This window comes from Oreochromis aureus, linkage group 5 (genome assembly GCF_013358895.1).
Source record: "Oreochromis aureus strain Israel breed Guangdong linkage group 5, ZZ_aureus, whole genome shotgun sequence".
NCBI lineage: Eukaryota > Metazoa > Chordata > Actinopteri > Cichliformes > Cichlidae > Oreochromis > Oreochromis aureus.
Window position 1 is genome coordinate 23,660,309 of NC_052946.1, and position 25,521 is coordinate 23,685,829.

Below are 25,521 nucleotides of genomic sequence, written 5' to 3' on the forward strand. Positions count from 1 at the left end.
GTAATTTTGCCACGCTAGTTAAACATATTAAATTTTATGTATTTTATACTGTAAAAGATGATGCAATAATACAGAGAAAATCCCAGCAGTCAGACAACCCCTTGCAAATAAAGGGAATAAAGAATAGGGAGAGTGGTGTCAATAGTATTTACAAATTTATGGTTTCATCAACCTTAGTCCACTTAAAGAATTGCTCTCCACGTTCACATTGTGCATTTACCATTTTCTTGGTTTATCATTCACATTCTTACATCAGGAGATATGTTTTCCACCACACTTGAAGCCTTCATGAACCTCAACTTTTGCCTTGGACAGATAAAACGATGTGATTGGCTTTATGCTTTCCCATTTCACTTCTTATAATTCTTAAAATGTCACCCATAATGTATCTACTGTTGTACATAAGCCACAGTAGCGGATTTTCAGATAACACACCCCAACTCATTTGTCCATTTACAATAATTTGGCACTGCACTCAACCATCAGTTCAGTTGGATGTGTTGTACTTGTAGCAGCAGAGATGAGGAAGTCTTGTCAGGTAAGTTCACTTCTTTCTGTCTTCACATTCCCAGATTTCAACCATAACAGACTCTGACTCAAGTGTCATCACTTGACTTTGTGCAGCTACTTCTGGAGCTCCAAATGTCTTCATGGAACTTTTTCACTTATTCCCCAAGAGCTTTAAACAGACTTTGGCTTGTAAAATCTGTGGAGACCTCTTTAACTGGGGGAAAAAAGTGCTTAATTGGATTAAAACCAATTTGTATGATCTAGGTGTTTGTGAGGGTTACAAGTAAACATAATTAGGCAGTTTGTGGATAGTAAATAGCTACATTTTCCCTTCCTTGTTCTGCATTAAATATAATTAACAGTGCTGTGTGTATTAATGCTGTCCTCATCAGTTTCCAATCAGGCTGTGTGCTGGAAGCTTGAGAAAGGTCAAAACTGTGTAATCTTGGAGCAGAAGTAATTAGGCCCAACACAAGATGTTTCTCTTTTCTTGGACACCGGCTTGTCCCTCTGCTTGGAGTTCTTTTCATGGCGGCGATCTGGCATTTTGTATTCTGGCAGGAGACTTGGAGGCTTCCCAGATCCACAATACTGAAAGAGAGTGTGCGCACACAGTGGCCCCATCAGACATAAGCATGTCCCATGATGATCTTGGCAAACTCGAATTTGTAGATCTGCAAGTCCGTGGCTCGTTACATCATGCCTCATCTATATCAGACGAACAACTTGCACATTTTCCATGTTATTTATTTGTTTTGCAGTGAGCAGATAGGAGCTGAGTGTCAAACAGAAACAAATGCGAGAGCTATGCCTGCAGGCTTAAACTTCACTTTTAGCGTGAGGCTCGGCAGTGTTTCACTAAATGCCAAAACAACATGGCGAGGATGTGTTAAAATGCAGCAGAGATCACATCCAGTGTTTTGACAGTCATGACCAAAGGGGCACATGCCCTGCCAGTATGATGGTGTATTTAAATAAATGTTAGAGGTTTTGTAGAGTGGGGAACTGTTTAGATATGGGAAAAGGATTTGGAAGGCCAAGTGCCAAAGCTTTGCCTCATTATGTTGAAATGCTGGAGAGGCTAGCAGTCTTTGCCAAAGTCATTTTGAATTCTTACAGAAATCTTCTGAAGAGAGTGCAAGGAGCGTTTCCCTAGTTTGGTTATGATTTTGTTCTTGGGGAAAATGAAAGTCAAACTTACTGTCAGTCGTAATAGTTCAGCATTACTGTCCAGTTTCCCAGCAGTGTTTGAATTTAGGTTAAGTCAACATCTTCATCACCCTGCAAGTGGATGACACCTCTTTTTCCTCAGTAATCTTTTTTTTAATCTCAGCTTTCCAGAAAGCAGAAGGCTGATGATTTGTGTTTCACAATCAGCAGTCTAAGGATGGAAGAAATCAAGTTTTTTACATTTGAAGGAAGCATACTCAGACTGAGACCAGATCATAGAATAGACCTTCATGATGAAATGCAAAGACATTCAGCGCAAACATTTTTTTTTTTTTTTAAACGCTTGTGTGTCTGCCAGAAGACCTATTTTGGAGAAACTTGCAGAATAACTAATGCCTAATTTCTGAGCACTTGACCCTTAAATAGCTCATTTTACAGTGTAAAGTCAAGTCAGTCATGGCTTATATTTGTATTTAGGCTCTTCTCAACACATTTCCATATGAGATACCTTTTTGTTTCTTATTCTCAAACTAGGTTTAGATGGAACACCCTTCTGTTATGTCATGCCACTACTGCTTTAACTCTGATGTTTTTGGCTGGTCTACTCACGAGAGCAGCCTTTCGTTAGTCTGTAGCAGAATGTAATCTCCTTAGCCTGGCATGTCACTCTGCTGACCTCAGGCCCTGAGTCTTGATGCCACGTTGAGAGCTTTACCTCCTGCTGATTTGCATCCTTTAACCGGTAAATGCTGCTGTGGCCAAATCTGTAATGCACAAACACATATGACACCTGACTTTTGCATGGTGATGTGTACACATCTGGCAGGCATTTACTCAGCACATAAGTGCTTGCTCGCACACATTTTTTTTTTTTTTTTTTTTTCTCAACATAAAGGACATTAAGGTAGGATCTGGGAGGATTTGTCTGCAGCTCTGCCATTTGCTTCAGGGAGCAGAGATTTGACAGGGAACTAATGCTTTCTGATTAGGTAGGATTTTATTCCAGCAGTCATATTGGATTATTTGGGACACCCATTTAAAATGTACAAGAGCAAAAAGCACTCTTAATACAACATTCTTCCAAACGTCTTGTAATCTAAAACATTAAACAGAGCCGCAGATAGTCTCATAAATATCACCATTTAAATACACTCCAGACAACTCATTATGGCATGTATATAAAATTTCCCCTGTCGGTTTTATGGTTAATTCATCAAATAAGGGTTTATCCAAGAGGCCGCATATCATTATCCACAGAGCTTCATTCCTTAACCAGGTTGAGCAGAAGCTTTATTTTGTGGGAAATAACTCAGTCATGCATCAGTCATGTTAATGTTGGAGTGCTGGAGCCATTTTAAAAAGAGGCTGGCTGGATTACTGCACCCTGATTGGTGCTGGACAGAGTTGCATACTTATTACCACACTGCTGTGGCCCTAATGTTGGAAGTCAATTCCTGTGGAGGACAAAATGGAAGACACAGCAGCCACTTTGCCTTAATTGTGATGATGAAGATTGTCAGTGGGTTGTATGCAACCACAGCATCGCAGAGATTGACACACTCTTCCTGCTGTCAACTTGCTCGAGGGATGCGTTTCCACTACATTCTAGTTGTATTGGACCAGATACAGAGGAAAATGGATTGCAACTGCCGCTTAACCATGAATTTGGAGCTTTAAGTTTTGTTTTGTTTTTCCCAGACACTATAGATGCTGTAGAGTATATGTGTGAGCTGTGCAGTAATGCTAGTCTCAGTTTGACTGAAGCCCACGCTGCAGAAGAATTAAATGATTACTGTAGTCTTGAGTCACCCACACAGACTTGTCACTCAGGGTGTCCAGATGTACCTGTGTGCTGCTATCTATTAACACCATTCTTATAGCAAGGCATTATATGCTTATCGGGGCACAAACACGGGGGTTAATCACAGAAACCCATTAGCATTTTCCCGTCTGCCTCGCTCTAGTGCAGGGTGGTGTTTGAAAATGGAGAATGAGCACGCCAGCCTTTGAAGTGTTCCTCTGGTGGTTTAAAAACAGGGCTGTCTTTCACTCTCTGACTGTCAGTGCCTGGCCGAGAGCTCTCTCTCTGAGCCTGCCATCACCACGCATGGCCGTGCTGCTGCAGTAATGAGTCAGGCAATTTCAAGGGCACCCACGGCTGCCATCTCCCCTGTGGCTTGCCTCAGTCTGCTCTCTTTTCCTCCAGCAGCTCCATCTTTCCTTCCGTCTCTCTGTGAATTTTTTTTTTTTTTTCCATTTACTTCGTTGCGTTTCTCGATAATCTTCTCATTTCTAAAATATGGGCTTTATTAAGTACCTCATAACTGGTTCTTCTGAGAAAACCAGTTCCCAGCTCTCCACCCTTCTGTTTTTCAACCATACACCCCAGACAAATTAGTTTGTCCATCTTAGCGGTTGGTCGTGGTATTGTGGCAGAGGAGCTTCGTTTGTGCAGAAATGGAGCCACGGGGAAAGACAGAACAGTCATGTTCTATTAGAGAACGGGGAGAGGTGGTAGCTCATCCTGCCCTCATTACTGATAGCACTGATGATGCTTGAGGCAGAACAGAGCCAGGCAGCATGTTTACTTCAGCCCAAGCTGTTGGATTAGCAGATAAACATCTGCATTGATTGGAAAAAAGCGAGCTGGTGCGGCCTCCATCACGCAAAACATTTTGTATTGTTTAGATCATTACTTTGGCCTGCGCCAAGTGAGTCAGATGTCTCTGCATCTGTTGTTCTTTTAAAATGTTTATGCATGCCTTCTGCAAAGAGTTGATTTTGCGACTTGCCATATGTTTACTAGTCATTTCTCCTTTCAGTAGAGGGCAGGACGTATACAGGTAAAAGCTGTTTGCCTAGCTGCAATATGTAGCTGTTAAAGACTGTTCTGAACAGTGTCTTTAGGCTAACATGATTTAAAATGCATCAGGCTTAACAGGTGTCTCCGAAACAACTGTTGTTACAGTTACAACCTTTCAAATGAGTTCATATTACCAAGTACACCCTGCCTCATCGCAGAAAGCTGAGGACATCTTAGGAAGCTCCTGAACCTTAAAGATATCCATTAGATGAAATGTTTTTGGTTGGGTTTTAAGGGTATTTACAAACCAGTGCTTTCTGTTAAAGGAAAAATAAGTGATGTTTCATTACAAAACATGGGGAAAAACTAATCTAAGAAAACTAGACTTGCATACATAAAAACAAAGGCTTGTTAATGACACTTTATCTCATTAACCTTCATGATCTTGTAACTGACATGCCACTGTCCTGATGTCATGTATTCAGTTTCTATGGAATTTTGCGGTTGCTGTCATGTCAAAGAGTTTTCACCGTCCTGTGAAAAACAAAGTATACCTTTCATTCTTCCACAGGAATTAAAAAGGTAAGTAGCAACCAGATGCCGTGAGTATGGGCTCCCCTATAAAGGCAGAAGTTTTGGCAGTTTGCTGGTCTGAAGCAAACAAAGTGTCAAGGTGGAAAAAGCACCTTGGAAAAGTGGAAAGACATCAGCAGTGATCTTAGATAAGTAATTATTGATGCCCATCAGTCCAGGAAAGGTTGCCGAAAGGTTGTCTCACTCTGCAGTGAGACATTATTCATAAGTGGAAAGCATTCAAGAGAGTTTCTAATCTTCCTCACAGTGGACATCCCAACAGACACTCTCTAAGAGAACTGTGCATAATGAATACCTTCAAACCTAAATGAACTAAAGCAACGTAAAGGAGAGTGGGACAAAAAGGTGGTACTAATACTGTATAAAAAACAGATATCAGTATTCCATAGCCTGCAGTATGACTATAAAGTCACAGTAATACTATGGTAACAAACATCACTCTCGTAAAGGTATGTTGTGTTGCAGAATTGTGCTAAACTTAGAAGCTGCTGGGGAAAAAATGCCATCTGAGTGCATGTGTTTGCTTAGCAACATCGTAAATTATACAGCCTCAAATCACTTCTTCTGAGAAGATGTGTTCTGTAGAAGTAGGTTTCATCAGAGATGCACAAACTCCCACATGTTAACTCTAGTCAGATGATTCATTGCAGCTGAATGCATGACATCAGTAGTTGTACGTCTACCTGTCAGCTAGTGAAACCTGAAGATCACAAGAGGGCTTGAGAGTGCTGGAACTGGTCTGACAGGCCAGAGAGTAAGACGGAGGATGACCAAAGACGGGAGGTGTATGTGTCATCTTAGTCAATGAAAGGAGAAATGCTGTTCTTAAAGTTTTGCAGCTTTAAGTGAGGCTTAATGCTGAGCCCCCAGCCTCCTTAACGCAAGGCAGATCACCAGGGAGAGCAGCCTGCACACCAGTAGCACTGCAATGAAGATTACATTAAAAATAAAAGCCCTGACAGTGGAGGGTGTTGTATGAAGTCCCTTAGAAATGGAATAGGCTTTAAAACACATTGATTATGAAATGAGAGATTGAAGAAGATGGTTTTGGGCAGAGACAATTACCGATCTTGGTAGATGTTAAAAATCCATGAGTGGTGAGCGATCTGAGGAGTTATACTGTGGCTTTGCTGCATTTAGTTTTGTCTGTCAGTTTGGCATTTGGGTGGATGTGAACTGCTGTTCCCTGTCACTGCTGCCATGAGACTCTGAGCCCTGAGTTGATTAGCTTGGGAATTAAGACAGATTACAGGCCATTGTTCTCTGGGGTCTGGGTAGGGCTGGACCGGGGCAGTAATCTCTTGTAATTCCCCGTGTCCGTGATTTGCTGCCGATGATTTAATTTGACTTGCTGCTGATAGGAGTCCTCATTTTCAGCTCTCAGGCAGTCAGACTCCTCCCTTGAGCTTACCAGTTGCTGGGAAGAAGAGAGAAGGAACTTGTAGATGTTCACCTTTTAAATGCCTCCTTTGTATAAACGAGAGAGTTGAGCTCTGTTGCTGTTTACCTAAAAACCCTTGGTTCTCACTACAGACCAGGTGCATAGGGGCAGGGCATGACTGACAGCAAGGCAGGTGCTGGGAAAGCTTTCACATGACCAGTCTCGTGCTAATGGTGGGATTAGTTCATGTTGTCAACTGAAGCAACGGCTCGTTGCTAAACATTGGTGTAAGTTTTAGTTGTGAGACAAATATTCAAAAACAAATGTCTTGCTTTAATTATCATTATGAAATGTAACCGCAACAGAATAATGACACAGTCAGCATTTAGATTGGTTTCCTATTACCCTCACATTTACTTTAAATATGATTTCCAACTTGTGTCGTTAAGACCTTATTGTGCAACCAAAAACGGAGGGATGGCACCTTTGTTTTGCCTTTAGTAGTGTAGGAAGTCATGGATTAAAGTAGATCAATCGCTTAACACTGGATCAATCAGAGGGCTCAACTTTTTGATTTTTCTGCTTTTTACAAGTAGATAACGATAACAAATTTACCTGAATAGTAAAGTAAAAGTCATAAGCGACACATTACTGTCATCTTGTTGTGTAGTTGTGTGAATCAGTCAGTATACAAATTTGGAAAGATTGCACTCTATCTAGGCAAGTCAACTCAGAATGTCTTAACTGACAGTTCAGGTGTCTTCGAAAGTTTGGTGTAGTGTAGGAAACGTTCACAAAATGGTGTTGGCTGGACAGTTCGGTCAACAGCCAGCAATAGCACAAAGAATTAATGTGCAACTTCACCTCACAAGTGAAACGGAAATTGGCCTCTTTAATAATTGATACCTCAATTAGAAACTTAAACACCCTCATTGCTAAAGTGATACATGGCCAGTTCAGGTTTCTGTGGCCAGGAATTCTTAGACTTTGTTCATTTACTATAATGCATTGCAAGGTTCAAGCTAATTAGTGGGGAGAAGCCAGTTCTATTGTACCCACTCACCTCATTCCCTGTACTCGCTCTTAGTCTGCACCATTAGCAGGCACTTCCTCCCTGTAGCAGCTGTTTACAGTTTAACCATTTAGCCCACGCTTTTATCCACAGTGTCTTATGATAACTCCAGCTGTAAACACAAGTGAGCATTCTTCATAAAGTCACATGCTGTGAGACAGTTTAAAAGTGTGAAAAGTGTTACAAATTTAATCAGAAAAAAATCAAAGAAGAACATCCTTCTAATCTGCAGTATCATCTATTACAAAACTTCCCCTTTGAAATCCACAATTTTTACAATCAAAAGCTCATCAAAAAATTTGCTGTTTCATTAAAAATGCATTAGAGGTAGTGGTGTTTGGAAATATTGCTTAATTCATGAGAATCTTAGTGTGTGCCCGCAGTAAACCAAGTGGAGAAATATCCTTTTCTTTTTTCTTTTGGCTTATTTACAGTAACACTTCACACTTCAGTAAAACTTTAGACCCTGAAACATGGCAGTTTGAACCTCTGGAAGGGTGCATTTTATGTAGAAGCACCCGAGCTCTCAGAATTATTCTGTTCTAATTATTCTAATCTTATAGCATTTTAAATGGTTGCTTCAAAGATTGGGACCAAGTCTGCAACTGTCAGCTATTGCTTTGCAATTGAACAGGCTTTGTTGGAAATTACACACAATCTCTTTGCGATAATGTTCCAATTATCAGTGACAAATCAGCAACAATCACAAATCAGTTGCTGTCTACATAAGCATAAATTCATATCGACTACATGTGCAATCATTTCAAAAGTAGTCGCTAAGAGGTTGCGGGTGTTGTATTCTCAACCTCTGTGCAACTAGTTGGTTGCTACAACTACTTGCAACAGTTGCAGAATGCGAAGAAATTAAATGTATTCGCCAGGCAACCACCTGACTGAGCCATAAGTGTACTGATTTTTAAATGTTGTTGTTAGTCTTTCTTGTTAACAGTTTGAACAGCACGCTGTACTTTGTGTGGCCTCCATTTCTTTCCAAGGGTAAGTGTGTTCTTTCTCATCCTGTTTATATTCCTGCTGATAGCGTTTTGTCTGAAGACCTGTGTGGGTTGAAACTGGTCATTACTGCACAACGTGGCATGCATTAACTGTAAACGGCTCCTTTTATTTTTTTTATAATCCCACTCTGTGCATGAGCAGTCTCCTGAAATTTGTTTTTTAAAATGATGATTCAGGCATATGTTATTTGAAATTATTAGGAAATTTAAAACCATGCAAAACCCACTTGAAGCTATACTTATAATTTAAACAACAGTACTCCCTCCCTTTGCAGAACCAGTGTGTTGCTTTACTGTGTGACTTGACAAAAGAGGTGTGTATCCCAAATATTTATTTGATGTCAAGGAACTGACTGAAAGAGAAGCAGGCGCATACTTTATTTGGTCAGAGCTGTTTATGAGCTGTAGCCTGCGTAGTGCATACGCACCAGCAGAATAGCTTCCAGCTGCAGCCATGCCGCAAAGATGAACTAGAGGCAAACAAATCTGTTTGTTATCCCTGCCGTGTGGCACTGGCTGGCATACAACCACATCATGTTTTTTTTTTTTCACAAGGTGATTTGTGCGGCTGACACATACTACATGGTTTTATATTAACAACATGCTGACTGTTAGAGGTCTGACTAATCCTAAGAAGCTTTTTCTAAAAGATGACACAAGCCTGTATGCAGTTGTGGTGGAAATCTGCTGGCAGTCGTGTAGATCCAAGGGTCATTTTCAGGTTTTGTTTACAAAGTGTAACCAAAGGGTGAAGTCGCTCTGCGGCAGAAGAGAGATGATGGTGTTAGAAGGGAATGCAGAGAAAGTCAGTGCAGTGTTGATAAACCTGCACGAGTTGTAGTTCAAGTCAAAATATGAGGTGATGAGTAGATTTATCAAAAATCACTCCCTGAGTACTCGGTATTTAAGAAAAAGAAAAAAACAAAACTGCTGTACAATTGTAATGACATGCGTCTTTTAGCTGTATTTCGAGTAGGTCATGACAGGCCCACTTGATGTTTGGGCAGCAAAAATTGGGCTGCATCCTAGACGGGTTAACCAGTAAGTCATAGAGGTTACTGGTTAACTTGTCATAGACGTGGTCATGTCATGGTTGTAGATCAGCACATATTCAACCTTATTGATCCTTTGATCTAAGCTCAGAGAAAACATTGATAATAAGTTTGTGGTCTTAATTGATCAGACCTCCCTCTCCCCGGCCACCTCCTTCAGCTCTTCCAGGCAGACACCAAGGCATTCCCAAGCCAGTCAAGGGATCTCTTTTCAACATGTCCTGGGTCTGCCCCAGGGTATCCAGAACACCTCAATTAGGTCGCACTTGGGAGACATCCTTGTCAGATGCTGTAATCACTTAAGCTGGTTCATTTCAAATCACCACCTTTTCGTCATAGAGCGATTTATGTGCCATAGTCCTTGAAGCTGTGTTGTCAGGGAAGGGCTCTAGGGGTCCAGTGCACTCCATTGGCACTCCGATCAGTGGTTTTATGATGTGTGGTTTAAAAAAAAAAAAAAAAAGATGGCAATAAATGAAAATCCTGTTACTTAAAAATAACTAATACAAAATAATTGGAAAAGTTAGTTGTAAAATGTTATTTACATTAGCACAAATGCTAGTCAGCAGTTGTAACAGCTTGTACTTTCAAAAGTGTAAAGATCTCTTCACTACCAGATCCAGCTTCCAAACAATACTGCAAAATAAATCGGCTTTAATAATGATCCTAATAATGATTTCTTTGGAAATAATTTTAGAAGGCTCATGTGCGAAGCTAGAAGTTTGTTTTGGACTTTATTTCATTTCACATGCATAAAAGAAGCGCTATTTTATTTTTTTTTAATCCGCTGCCTGCGGAGATGATGTATAGCTCTCTCAAAGATTAGCATCTTGCTCTTGACAGCATTGATTGATAGTGCCTAAGAGAGAGACTAACTGGTTGCTGCACTGGAAATTATTCTGAAATCTCACATTAGGCTTATAACCCTTTAAACTTGGCTGTCTGTCAAATACATTTCCAACTCCAGTTGTATAAAAAAAAAAAAAAAAAAGGTATATGTCTTGAACTTCTGTTTGGCAGTCAGGAGAGGACACGCTTTAAAAGCCTCAGGGCTGAAGGTGAAGCAGCGAGGAGCTCTGAGCTCTGAGCTGCTGAGTGACTTTATACAAGCAGCAGGCTCTCTCTTATCGGTCAACACCTCTCAGATTTCCACTTTAAGGCCAAGAAGATCCCCCCTGTTCCTCTTTAATGGCTTGTCCTGCAGTGTGTACATTATCAGGCATAACACTGATGACTCTGAGATCTGTTTGCATCTCTTAAAATCCTGAGACATCGACCTACTTTACTGCCCTGATAAAGCCACGCACCTCCTTTGTAGACCTTTGTCAACACTTTAAACGTCATGAATCTTTTTCATTTGAAGGATTAATCTATTAGAACTGACTGGCAGAATAGTTTTTTTTTTCTTTCTTTCTTAGCAATTCGTGTTTAGAGTAATACACTTGCATGCTCTGTGCCCTTCCTTGCTCGAGGAAGTGGAACAGCAGCCTCTGAGCATTCATCATTTACATGACGTGCCCTATATTCAGAGGACTGGCGGGGGCCACCAGCATCAGTGCTTTCCCAGAGTTCATTGCTTTTACTATATGTTGCTGGTAGGGGGGGAAAAAAAAATTGGTGGTGGTGGGGTCATTCTTGACAAACCCAGGGTCACCGCAGACGAGAACAGCTCCCATCATTCGCATGTTTCTATAGTTAACTTCTAAAATCGTAATGCTATCTTTATCTAAATGAGGCAGTAAATTTACTTGCCTTAAACATGTTTATGCTGAGCAGAATACATCCAGTCCTATGAGAGAGTTGCACATGTACTGTACAGGCCGTTCTCATCTCAGGGCGCCTCTGTCTCATTAGAGCAGATGCTGCAAGTGAATAGTGTGTCTGTCCTCCAGAGCCAGGCTTGCTCAGTCAGCTCAGCTGGCCTCGGCCTGCTCTGCTGGCTGATCTCAGGCTGCAGGGACGCACTCGTCCCCCCAGAGAGGCTGCAGGCGCTGCTGATGCTAGAGGAAACAAGGCTCTGGAATGTAAGGCACAGCTTGAGCTCAGTTTGATGTCTTGGAACATGTACGCAAGAGTTTGCAGCCTGAGACAGCGTTTTAGTTGTCCTGCTCTCTGTATCAGTTTACAAGTTTTTGTTTTTGGTTACCGTCTGTGCCAGAGGAGGCTGCAGACTGTCACACTGGGCAGGTGAAACATTTGAGATCCTTTGGCAAACAGTTTCAGCATGACTTTGAACACAGTTCCAGTAAATCCACCATTATAGTTTTTATCCAAGGAAATGATGACCTGCATAACGGAGAAGGAAACATTTAAGCTTACACAATGTGTCGTATTCCCAGAGGTCATGGGTTTGCATTTTTAAAATGCACAGGCTGGCACTTTCAGAGAAGAAAACTGCATCAGAGATGGCAAAATATATATTTTTAAAGTTTTCCACCCCAGAACACACAGCACATATCGTAGCAGGTATTTCTGCAGCGGTGACATCAGTCGTTGCTGTTTGCTTGTGGAGCTCTGCTGTTAGCTCCTTCACTGCAGCCTGTGTCAGTGTCTTCAGACTGCCCTCAGTTTAGCATCAAGCGTTGTGAAAGGGCCCTCACATTGCGCAGCCAGGACCATGCACGGGCGAGTGAGCGTCGGAACAACTTGCAGATCAGTTCCACGTAGCTTCTGTATCTCAATTAAATTCATAAATTAAACTGAAAACAAACAAATAAATCATTTCTACCATCAAACCAAGATCTATACAGAATAAAAAGGTGGCTGGACAGCTTTGGTCTTGTCAACCTACATCACCAATACCATACAGGCAGAAGTCATATAGTAATATACTAAACTTTTATATATTTATTTAATCATCTTCTTGAGTCTCAAAGATAGGTTATTACCAGTTGAAATCCCTAATGACTTGTATATTCTAGATGACACACATGAGCCGCAACATTAATACCAGCTTCCTAATCACGGTGACCACGATTAAGTAACCCAGGTGGTGTGGTGCTTCCTGCTCGAGGAGGCTGTTACCCCCATGTGCTGGTGTGCTGCTGTGTTTAGTTTCAGATTTACATCTGCAGTAAGTATCAGGCCCCCATGGTTCCCCAGCAGGGGACCCTGTTGGTGCTTTTAATGTTGTGGCTGATCAGCGTACCTTACTGCCCAAACATTTTAGGCACGACTTCCTTTTTTTTTTTTTTTTATCCAGGCTGATAGTTTTGATCACACAGTATGTTTTGTTTCTTTTGGGTCTGTTAATATATTGAGTATAGGAACAAGATATTTCAGTCCTGATCTAAAAGCTAAATCACCACAGGCCCATAAAGCTCACTGACAGACTGTGATGACTGCAGTTTGTTCACCGCTCTGTTATTGGCTGACGTCCTATTTACCCACACTGTCTGCTACCTGACAGAATTACACCCTCGGCTCGATGAAGGTTGTGCCAAACCGCCCTCCTGAAAGTCACTTTGCAGCACTTTCAGTTACCGAGGCCTGTGCTGGGGTGTGTGCCCATTGCCTTGCAATAAACAAATGAAAAGAGGATCCCAGATAATTAGAGCCCAAAAAGCATATTGGCTCTGCATTCTGTGAATCTTCCAGGAAGAATATGAATTCCAAGTTTTCATTATTTTTTTTCCTTGTCACTATGTGTGAATGAAATAACGGGAAGCTACTCTTGTCTGTGTGTGAGAGGAAGTTCTTCATCCTGTGAGCTTTTTATTATTCATGCTGCGACACTGCGCGACTGCATGTTGTTTTGTTCGCCTCTTTGTCGAGTCTAGCAATAATGCTCTGTAAATCCCAAACAAGCTACAGAATGGAAATTTTGAGGAATTTTAAAGCTCGTTTACATTTTTTTTCTTTCTTTTTTTTGTGTGAAAAACGTGCCAGTAGTTTAGAGTGTTGTGCGGTATAGACTATTCTATATTAATTGATTTACTTCTATGTGTCTGCCCAGGAGCTGCTAATATGACAGGAAAGTAAGAGGACGAAGGAAATGACAGCAGGATGAAATGAGTTTTAGATTTATAATCCCCAAGCCGTGACCCCCATTTCCTGCAACTCGACGTCCTGGGGAAAATGTCATGTCAGACTTGTGTTGGCCAGATTCGATGGACAGGAAAGAGACGCCTCCACAGAGAACACACAAATACTCACACACTCCTGCACAGACCAACTTTTTCTGTAGGTACCCGTGTACACGTGCTTTCCGGTTTCCATTTGATGTCATCTCATAAAATCTTCATCTGAAGATGGGGGGGGGTGTTGCAGTTTATAAAATGCTCCTTAAAATCTCTTTAAGTACATGAGCTCTCCAGTGAATTTCATTTTTTAAAGACTATTGCTAAGGTGGCAAGTTAATGATGCATGCTGCCAAACTCCCAGATAATGTAAATCTAAAATTGTATTTATTTAGAAGCATTCAACAGATGTTGGGGGTTCGTGTTTGTACATCCATCTAAATGCTGTGACAGCAGCAACTGTTAAAGCTGCCCTTCCCTGACTGGTCAGTCAGCGTGCAGCAGATAAGTGGCGGAGCATTAATTTATTAATTTATTTATTTATTTTATTCTGCCAGTCTGTCAGTGCCGGTCTATCTCAATGTGTGGGAGTGGCCTTTGACCCGCTGCAGACAAACGCGTAGCGATGAGGCAGAGAGCCTGCTGAGCCTGCCGCACTCCTATCATTAACATGGAGAGTCACGCTCCCCCTCTGCACCATCCATTGTTTTCTGTTCCTGTCCTTGGGAAGAAACATGCTTCATTTCCCCTGCCCACATTTGCTTCTTTTAGTATTGCAACTAATAACAAAGGTCTTACATTTTCTGCTAAATTCATTCTTATTTATTTTTCCTGTCCCGTGGTAGGAAAAAATACTCGAATCAGTAATTTTTTATTTATTTTTTTTCCCTGTCAGACAGGCTTGGATGGTAGTGAGGAGTGACAGTTGTTTTATTAGCCCCTCTAAGCTGACAGTTCCATTTGCTGGATTTTTGCTGCAGTTGGTGTTCAAAGGAAGTGACACTTAGTGGATCACAGAGAAGGGGGCACACAGGTTACTCAAGCAAATACACCAGGCAGCGGGATAGCTTAACAGGGGGGACTTGAAATAAATGAGGCTTGAGGTTGTTTCCTTTGATTCAGTTTAGTTTTAATTTCCCCTGAATCAAAGCAGTTGGTGCTAGTGATGCACTGATGGTGGAGTTACTAATGCCGACGCTTAAATAACTGTTAACCAATACAGATGCATGCTCTTTTTTTGTTATTGTTTGTTTACCCTTATTTGCCTGGAAATTAAAGGCAGTTATATTATATAAAGAATAATTAAACATTTTTAAAGCCTTTGTCTTTGGCAACAAAACTGTGACACGTTTTCATCTACTCATGTTAAGAGGTGTTAAGCTTCTCAAGATAGTTCCTCCTTGTTATTTTGGATTTGTTTAGCGTCTGGTGTTGTTTCATCCCTGTTTTAATATCATACAAAGAATGTGTGATTTTCCAGGTCCATTGTGCCCTAACCCTTTTAAAGAAAAATGTCTTTTTTTAAAAAATATATAGATATTGTTGCTTACGCTAGCAACACAGGTCAGTCCTTTCCCTGTTTGCATGGGGATCATTGCTTATTCAATTTTTGTGGAAATGTGTCTGCATGAGACATTTCTGGGCTTGTTTTGGGGCTGCTTTTATCCCAGTTCATCCGTCAGATCATTTTTTGATGCAGGTGATTTGTCTACTGATGTCTGTGCTTAAGGGAGTGCATCAGCTAAAATGCCTATGTCCAAAAACCTGAATCTGAAATACCGGTGTTGTTGGCAAGTGAGACCTGCTTAAAAACTCTGCACCGTTCATGACAACGGACATCCCAGCCACTTCCCGCAGAGCCTCCTGCCTTAGGGAGACTTGGAGGTGGCTGAGCAGTGCAGGTTCTGCCAGCATGTGCCTGACTAGAGATGAGACCCAGTTTTTGTCTGACAGAGCCCAGTGTCTCCAGAGATTACAGTTTATCTCTTTTATATCTTACTCTCCGTCTGGCTTGTTTGTTTAAGCTGCAGCTTAAATCTTTGCTGCCTCATACCCAATCAAAAGAGATTTCTTACCCAAATAACACAATTTAAATAAATACAGTATCACAGAGTTGGAAAAATACTGGTCTGCTAACACGATTAGCATTAGTTCAACGTGACTGATGGTGTTTTTGAGACTTTACCGGAAGCGAGCAGAAGCTGATTGGTTTAAATGGAAAGGGAAATCTTTCAAGTGTGTTTCACAATTGAGTTAAGCTCAACAGTTCTTTCATATTGAAGTCCAATTACTAGTCGCTGATCTGTGTTTTGTTGTTTGTGTTGCAGAGGGAGATGAAGGAGCAGCTGGCCACCCTGCAGGACAGTGAGAGGGGACACACTGAGGCCCTGCAGCTCTTGCAGAGACAACTCACTGAGACCAAGGTACTGTAACAGCTCTGCTTTATAAAAACAAAAAAACAACTCATACAGAGCTTCAACTACAGATAATTTCCTTGATCCATATCATTTATAAATCTCTTTTAAAATAGTGATAGCTTGGCATCCAAAAGTCCAAAAAATTCAGTTTGCAATGATATTAACAAGAAATGCACCTTGAACCATGAATCATTTGTGTGATTTTTGGAGTAAGAGTAATTGTTGTACTTCTAAATATCCCTCCACCTGCTAAAGCACATAGGTTTATCTATTAGTAGATAAGATCTGCATTTTTTTAAGGTGTTGGAATTATTTATTTATTTTTAAGAAAAAGTGCCTTTGCTGCCTTTTTCCCTTTCAGAATAGTAAACAAAATATGCTCAGTGAAATTGCAACTCACACTTTTTCATTAGCTTTTTTCCCCCTCAGTTACCTTTTAGTTAAAATCGCAGATATACAAATAGATCAGAGGAAATGTCTGAGCAACTACTTACAGTTGAGAAGTAGGAGCATTTTGGCATGTTTGCTTAAAAAAATCAGTTGTAAAAAGATTTTTTCAATTGCTTTCATTTAGTAAATAAATAATTGCTAACAAGGAGATTTTAGGCTTGTTTTTTTTTATTTTCTGGCATTTTCAAAGATGGAACAATTAATCCGGAAAACTTAACTAATGAGTATAATAGCTTGAAGAAGCAAATGTCCGAACATGTCAGTTTGAAAAGACTTCAAAGATACTTAGAGAAGCAAGAAATCTTGTTTCCATTTTAGACATCCAAATAGAGACAGTAAAACTTCCTCATTACAAGCGGTACAAGAAATGAAAGGGAAAGCTCAGAGTACTATGTGCACTTTTTCAGCCACTGATCATGCATCTTTCCTTCTTACTGCTTCGACTGACAGTTAAGTTCCAACGCATAAATTGGTTTATTGAGCGACTGTTTAATCTAGACACCATGTTTTAATCAGGGAGCTGTGAACATCCGCTCAATATGTCAGTCTTTTGACCTCTCACGCACACCGCTCCTCTCTCCTGTAACTGATATTGACCAGGTAAGGAGCTCTGACTGTGTTGCCACCGTCAGCATTATTTGTTATTCAGGGAGTACATTTGTCTTCTCTCTCGTTTTTGTATGCACCGTCCGCCACCACACAACTCACCTCAGTGTCCGAGACCTGCCAGAGCGAGCCTGGCCTGTCCATTTCATCGCTCTAACTGCTACGTGCGGGCCTTTTATCTGCCCCCACTTCTCATTGGAAGTGAGCTGATTTCATTAGATTTACATCCATTTGCACAGAGTGCTCTGCCTGGAAGAGGGCTGCACTGTGACTATATCGATCTCTGATGCATTTAGGGAGCTGACAATGAAATGTCTCCTTGCATTGCTTATTTGTTTTGTTGAAAGAGAGGTTGCAACCGCAGTAGTGTAGCTGGGAGTGTTCGTGTGGGTGTAGTTTCCATCGCAGCAAAGAGAATCCATGCAGAGCAAAGTCATGAAATTGAACAGCTGTGCAGTTTAAGTCAAAATGAAGGCCAAGTTTAAGAATGGGTGTGGTCCAGAGCATGAGTACATGGATTAATGTAAGATCATTGTGTTACTGCTTTTCTGCACATGTCAGTTGCATTAACATTAAACCTTTCTGCCATCTTAATTCTGGTACCAACACAGAGGAACAATCCCTCCAGCAGGTCGGCCTTTACCTGTATGTGGTTCCAGTTTTGATACCTTGGCTCACGTTAGATGCGGAGGGTCTCCACGTGAAGGATCGACATTCTCATTCACACGCCCGCCAGGGATTCTCTTGATAATCACTTGCTCCCAGGAAAGGTACCCAGCCTGCTGTCTCCAAGGGCTGCAAAACAGCCATCACAGACATCGCAGCCTGCTGGGCCAAAACAGCAAACACGTCAGTGTGACTGATAGCTGGGCTGCTGCAGTCCTCCTCCTTACCGTCAGTTTTCAACTCTTAACTAGGTAGGAGGGCTGTGTTGGAGCTCACTTTAATGCCACAGCACTCAAAGTCATGTTAACGGGTTCTCACAGGCAGACTAAGAATACCTGTCCCTCGCCTGTGAAAAGCCCCAGAGAGACATGCCTGCTGTTTGAAGAGGATTGATTGAATTTTCAGGCGAGCGTAATTTACACAAAAAAAAAGACCCAGATGATAGTTCCAAAATCCAGCTCGTCCTGTAAAGATCAGAGGAAATTCTGATCAGGCAAAATATTCATCGAAGCCTCTTAGAGACGACTTTCATCTGAAATTCTTTTTTGGATCGCTCTGAGGTCATTAATTTTCTCTAATTCTGAATTGCTCTGTGATGGGCAGATGTTTGGGTTTCTTTTCAGTCAGCGTGCAAACACAAGTTCAATTTTTTTCCATTAAAATGATGACTATTTGAAAAATAAAAGTTTTAATAAAATCTTGCTCAGATGTTTCAAACTGAAATCTCTCCCCTCGCCTCAGTGCAATTTCTGCTGGGTTTTTACGTCACATCCCTTTGTTCTGCCTCTCTGACACTCCAGCTGCTAACACTCAGATGATTAATTCTCTTTGATGTCCATCTTCTCATTCTTCCTGTTAAGCTACAAATCATTTTCTCCAGTTCTTCCAATCTGCCATTCTCTGTCAACTGTTCGGTTCACTCTGCAGTAGCCTCTCCGCCGATCTCGCGGTCGGCCGACTTCCTCCACAAGATTGTGACCTCCTACTGGTCATCTGTTGGGGTTATTTCTGTTAGTGTGTGCTCTTGTTTCTCCTCAGCACAGTATTATAAAACAGATCTGTTTGTTTCCTCCCTGGGAGGTTGTACACATGCTCTCAGAGAGCCACTTAAAATCAATACATGTACAAGCTGAATCAATGAATGGGTGTTAATGTAATATTAACACAATTTAGAGTACTGTGTAAGCCCTTGAATTATTGACCCATGTCTAATTAAGAGTTAGACTGTTGTGACTGAATCACTCAGTAACTACAGTTACTGCTTCACAATCCTGTAATGGCATTTTCAAACAGCCCGGCCAAGAAGGGTTTAATTTTCCCACCGTCTTTTGCTTTTCAGTCCTCGGCCAAGAGTCTGCGGGCAACTATTGGTGACGCATTTGAGCGCCTTCATCGATTCCTGCGTGAGCGTCAGAAGAGCATGCTGGAGGAGCTGGAGATGGACACGGCCCGCAAGCTGTCCGACATTGAGCACAAGATCCAGCGCTACAGTCAACAGCTGAGAGATGTCAAGGAGGGCATCCAGATATTGCAGGAGCGCCTCAACGAGACAGGGCGACACGACTTCCTGGAGGGTGTAGCAGTCACATCTGAGAGGTGCTTCTTTTTTTTCCCCCACTCTCTCTCTCACTTAAAATGTATTGTAGTGCAGTAAGAAAATACGAGAGAGGATTTAGGTATATGGAAGTAAAATGGTTGTAGTAGTATCTGAGAACAGGCCAAATGTGTGTTCTGCTTGTGCTGACGTTCAGGAGAAAGTACAGATTTGAGTAACAGCAGTGGCTAATCCCAGAGCAGATGGAGCATTAGCGCTGCAATAAACCAGCTGTAATGTTTAATCTGGGAGTGGCACTTGACTATGATTTAATTGAACAGTTTAATATCTTTAAATTGTCTTGATAAGGTTGACTTTAGAGTTGGCAAAGCTTTAATTAAGTCAAGGATGCCTTAAATTTAGAGTTTGGTACAAATGTGGTGTAATCAAAATGAGGGGTGACCAATACTGTTTTGTTTAGATTTTTGTGAGCTGGAAACAGTCCCGGGAACTGAAGAGGGCATGAAATGAAGCATTTGAAGCACTCAAAATCAAACATGGGCACACATCGAATGAAGGGACTGGCACAACTCCCTCAACCTTTTATTGGGTTCGTTTTAGAACAGGCTATGTCAAAATGTTGAACAGCAATGTTGTTTGATGTATGGGGGAATAAAAGGTTTTGTAGTCAGTCTAAATGATGACAGGATATTCTATAATCCTGATGTATTTTTAAAAAGGTAGAGGTAAGAGCTATTTTGGCACCAGTTTTGAAAATAAAAAACATTACAAACATTATTAGGGGATGTATACAGTCCTAGGAAAGCCAAGAGGGTCTTAATTTAGAGGTCACATCATCAATTGTTAATGTGGACACAGAAGACAAAGGAACAAAAATACTAACAAAAAGAGAAATGAAGAACAGAAATGATGTCGGTCTTCCCAGTAGAGTGTAATCATGAGCCTCATGGTGGCCTGGCACCTTACAAAGATGTTTAATGCTCTTTGTTTTTTTTTCTGTCATGTAGTTTTGTTACATGGGCTACATGTTGCTTCAATAAAGAAAGTAGACCTAGACCACCTACACATTACATCTGCAGAAGCGGCTCAACCAGGGAAAACCACGCCATGAAGCTCCCAGCGCAGTTTTTGTTCTCCTTTTAATGCCAGAGGAGGATTGGAGCTCTGCACTGTGCGCCTTTCCTCTGTAATTTTATGTGATCTGCCTTTTCGTGGCTGAGTTGCTGTATTTCCTAAAACCTTCCACTTTACAATAGCACCACTTACAGATGATCATGAAATATCTACATAGCTAGAAATTTCATGAACTGACTTGTTGCAACAGTGGTGTTCTATTACAGTACTACTCTGGAATTCAATGAGCTTGTTAGAGCGACCCATTCTTTAGTGTTTCGCATCAAAGGTTGTAAAGGCAGGCTGCATGGTTAGGTTTATACACCTTTGACAACAGGAATGAAAACACCTGAACTGGAAGATTAAAAGGAGTGTCACATAATACTTTTGTCCTAACATTTTGTCCTGTATTTTAGACTAAATCAGTGTATGAGGGCAGACTGTCAGTCATTCCATCTTTATTATAGACTCAAATGGTCCAAACAAGAAACTCATCATTTTAATACAGAAAGACAAACTGTGTCAGTGCATCCATACTTAAGGTAATAAGTTTATATTTGTTAGACCTGCAATAATTTCATTATCAGAAACATTGAGCCTGTAAATAATTTATAAAGGAAATTTCTTAAGATACTTGCACTGATCCATCTCAGTATCTTTTGTAATAATATCATGGCATCATTTTAAGCTACTTGAAGTCTCTCTAGACGCCCTTTCCTCTCGTTTTACCACAAGTGTGCAAAGGTCAGAGGTGTACAATGGGCTCTACGTAAAGAAATTGTCACTTTGTCCGTATATGCAGTTGTGTGCGTAAGAGGCTGTTTGTTTGTGCAGACATCACTTGGCATTGCCTATAAATATTTTCTTCAGAGTAAAGTGCAAAAGTGTTCTTAAAATATGTGATGTGGTCATGGTTTAAAAAAAGCCCCCATCTCCATTGATCTGGAGATGAATTGAAACATGCTGTTCTTGTAAATGCAGATCCAGCAACACTTCTGTGACCCGTACCATCTCTCTGCGAGCTTACAGTCATTTCTTTTATGCAGTCAGATGGCTTACAGTAGCTGCTTGACCCAAATCACCTTGTGATCAGATAAAAGAAGAAAAAAGTTTGCACTCTCAATTTCAAGATGAGGCACATAAATATTTCAGTGGGATAAAGAAAGAGTAACCCAAGATCTTAGATATCGAAAACGCATGTAAAATCTTGTTTTGACACAGGAGGAAGAAGAATTAGCACATCGACATAGGTTGCCTTAAAAAAGCATTCAAACAGAAGAGCTCAGAAGCGTAGGAAAGTCCCATGAAGATTTCAGTGTTAAACAACCCACTCGATTGCTTGCCTGAACTCTGAACTTCATGTAAGTGCTCTGAGTGATTCATGTAGAGGTTCGTATTGAATTGTACAGTGATGATTTTTTTTTTTTAACTCCCTGTGCCTTGAGATTCATGAAGTAGTTTGTCAGCTGCTTAATGGCATATTTAAAACACACAAAGTAGATTTATTACTTGAGGCGTCAATGTTGTGGTCTGAACACCACAGGCAGTGTTATTAAGGGCGGGGGAAAAGCAGCAAATTGGATTTGGACTGTTATTGATCTCTCTTTCTGACTCAGGATCAAGGGGAAGATTCATGAGACCAACCTAACGTATGAGGACTTCCCGACATCAAAGTACATGGGCCCTTTACAGTATACAATATGGAAATCACTCTTCCAGGACATTTCACCAGGTATGAGTCTTATGTCTTGAATTCAATTTGAATGAGTCTGAAATGTTCTTATTGTCATTATGCGAGAATTCCCAAAAACAAAATGCTACTGTTTTCACAGTTTGAACACATTTTACTGTTTGGCTAACTCATTCAGGTTTATATTTGTAATAATGTGTAGAAATTATATAAGTAAGCTGAAGATACTTCAAATAACAGTTGTAGATCCTACCTTATGCTATATCTACACCAGGGAAATGCAACCTGACAAAAATTATTACAACCGTGTGCAATGAACTTGGAAAAAGTTGACCTGTTGCCTTAAAAAATGGTTGCAAAAAAATGTAATGTCTGCCATATGTCTGTTATTGATTTGGGCCAAGTTTGCAATATATTATATTATAAGAAAAAAATAAAGTCTTCATTGTGTATTTGTGTATTTCATTGTCACAGGTTCAAATTTAAGTGACCATTAATTTACGTACAGACCTAGTACGCTGAATGGGTTGAATGAAAGAAATGCAAACGGGGTAGGTAACATAACATTTGCAAAGGTATGAGAAAGTGAACGCAATAAATACAAAAATCAAAAGAATTGGGATTTACAACAAAAGGTTTTTTTTAGTTTTTTTTTTTTTTTAAACAACAGGATGTACCACAAAGTGAGATTAATAGCTTAATAAACCATGTCGATCTGACCATGTCAGAGTTTTCTGCTCTTTTATTTGGCTAAATCACTGTCGCACCATGCCAAACACATAATGTGGCTGGCAGTTGGTTATATTTCAAATTTCAGTTTAAAGATGCCTGGAAGTGCATTATTTTCATGGATTCTTCTATTTACAGCATGTTTTAAGTGCAATATAGATGCTCTTCTGGGGAAATCAGTTTTATATGTGCAAGTTAAGCCATACCTTACTAAAACCAGAAAAACAAACTGTATTACATTGTCACAGGAATGGGCATGTGTAAAATTATAAAATCATATTTTATTGTTAGTATTTTTATTGTTAGTAAGTTTTTATCATAATCTGAATCTCTCGGGTAGGTGGCGCTCGTAGGGATCGTTTTGTGTGGAAAAACAGTCACATGTCCGTAAAACTTGAGGCAGAAAGTCCGGCTTAACAGAAAGTTGATAATTATCCTCGTGATATGTTATCTCCTACTGCGGTTTTAAGTTTTGTCAAGCAAGCTAACACAAAAAACCCTTGCTGTGTTGAACTCCCTGCATAGTATACCCCTCAGACGATCTGTGCAATTGCATCACTGCAGGTACTTGCAGTCAGTCACTGAATGCAATCACCAGATAACCAGAAATTATTTTCCTAGTCACAAGGATGTTGGCATCCTATTTTTAATCTAGTGTGACTGAGCCAAAGGAGGTGGTCCGTTTAGGCCAGATGGTGATGAAGAAGAGCTTTGCAAGCTAACCTGCTCGTTAGTCTCTGGAAATGGGAAGATGCAAGTGGAACAATTAATGGCATAAGAATAACTATTACTCTTGTGCCAAAAGCACTAAAAGCCTGAAGAAAACTGCTGTGTCTCCAAGGTGTTTCAAAACTGAGCCAATGCAATGTAGCTTAGAATTATAACGAGATTGTAAACAATAAGAGTGGGATTTTGTTTTTTTGTATATTTTCACATTTGATGTGCATTTCAATCTCAAGTATAATCTTAAATTTTATGTAAAGTAAAAAGATCTCAAAGTTTTAAATGAGCCTTGCTTATATGTAGATGCATTGATCCTCTGGTGTGTGACTATAACTACATCATGAGATGTATAAATGTGCTGTGATGTACTCAGACATGTGGTTTAGTAAATATACAGGTGTTAAAGAAGTGGATACTCACTTTTGAAAAATGTTGCTTGCTTTTAGTGCCGCTCCCACATCCTACCACTAAATGAGTCTAGACAGTGGCTAGCTTAGCTTCTCAGATACAGTGGAAGTAAACAGCTTGTCTGGCTTTGTGCATAACTGAAAGAAATCCATCTAGCAGCCCCTCTAAAGCTCTCATTTACATTGCATGTTTGTTAAATCAGTTTAAAAGCAGCACTTTGCTTTCTGTGTGGCTGTCTGTTCCTGTTTTAAAGCTTCTTTTTTGGCCTGTTTGAATTTGTGCTAAGACTTTAAAACCACAAATTGCTGGTTATACTTTGTTTGTCCATATTAAACAGACAAGACTTTACATGTTAATCAGAGAAATTAAAAGAGCTGGCTGCTGGCTTTGGTTGTGTTTGGACAGAGCCATACTTACTCTTTTCACCCTGTTTCTAGCTGTTGTGTTGATATTTTACCCAAGGATATTAGAAAGGAGTTAATCATCTCAACTAACCTGGAAAGAAAACAAGTAACCACATCTTCCATAGAAGATGGAGCCTAGAATACGTTGATAATCTAATTTTCTTCACAAATATAGAGTGCAGGAAGATCCAGCATTAATATTTCTGGGAAGCTTTTGAGCTTCTTTCTCGTCTGTAATCGAACCTGCAGGTTGGTAATGTCCTTCTGTGTTTGCGGTCCTGAGAGGAGCTCTACCATCTCTGCCCTACAGCCATCACTCACTCAGAGGAGATTATTTAAAATAATGTGCTGAGGATTTTTTTTACTCCCTCAATCAATTCTCTCATTTCAGCCCGTTGCTGGCTGAGTGGAGGCCGGGCACTTTCTTGGCCTCCCTTGACTGCCTGCCAAATGGAACAATTGGTTACGATCCATCACCAGCAGTTGCCAGAGATGCAACAAAGACATTCTTCCCATCATCCCTTGCTGTCACTGATGGGTTAGCAGAAATAACTACCAGACCCTGTGCCATTATTATTTTTTTTTTTTTCCCCTCCTTTCTCCTTTCTCTTTTCCCATTTTTTTTTTTTTTTTCCTCATGTTCAGCAGCGGGGAAATGGAGTCTCCTCATGTGTGCCTGCCTTCATGTTTCTTCATATGACACACAGAGGCACTCCGCTTATGAAATTTTAATGACTCGATTGTAACAAACACTGCAGATGTCATTGTGTGAAGAAGCTATTGTGCTGTCCACTGGCAGGCTGCCAGACATTTCACCTCCATTTATCCCGGCTGATATAAATACAGGAGAACTGGAAAGTTGCCCTTGCCTCTCTTTCCTGAATTTGCTTCATATAAAAGAGGGCAAAGGGAACAAGATGTTATTGTTTGGCCTGAAGTGCTTCCCTTATAACTAAACATTTGCAGACCCGCCTAAAATTGCTTAACTGCACTGAGAAATGGCCTCCTACAGGCGAGGAGGGCTGTGAGCTGAAGCTGCTCCTCCCATCCCTGTAATTACTGCTTCTTCTCTTCACATGGTCACATCCTGTGCAGACTCATGAAAGCACTTCATTTTTGAAGTATATGATATATACAAGAATGTAA

At 40.6% G+C, this 25,521-nt stretch overlaps 1 protein-coding gene across 2 annotated transcripts in view; it reads left to right on the forward strand.

Annotated features, from left to right (window-relative positions):
* trim62.1 (tripartite motif containing 62, tandem duplicate 1) overlaps positions 1-25,521 on the forward strand; it is a 34,738-nt gene that overhangs the window by 4,498 nt on the left and 4,719 nt on the right. Inside the window, exons 1-4 of one of the 2 annotated variants that reach the window (XM_039612497.1) lie at positions 13,588-13,777; positions 15,942-16,037; positions 19,093-19,349; positions 22,038-22,153. In XM_039612497.1, the coding sequence (XP_039468431.1) occupies positions 13,673-13,777; positions 15,942-16,037; positions 19,093-19,349; positions 22,038-22,153 (574 nt within the window). In that variant the 5' untranslated portion in view covers positions 13,588-13,672. Of the gene's footprint in view, positions 1-13,587; positions 13,778-15,941; positions 16,038-19,092; positions 19,350-22,037; positions 22,154-25,521 lie in introns of those variants that run through there. The other variant, XM_031735062.2, reaches the window with a different exon arrangement.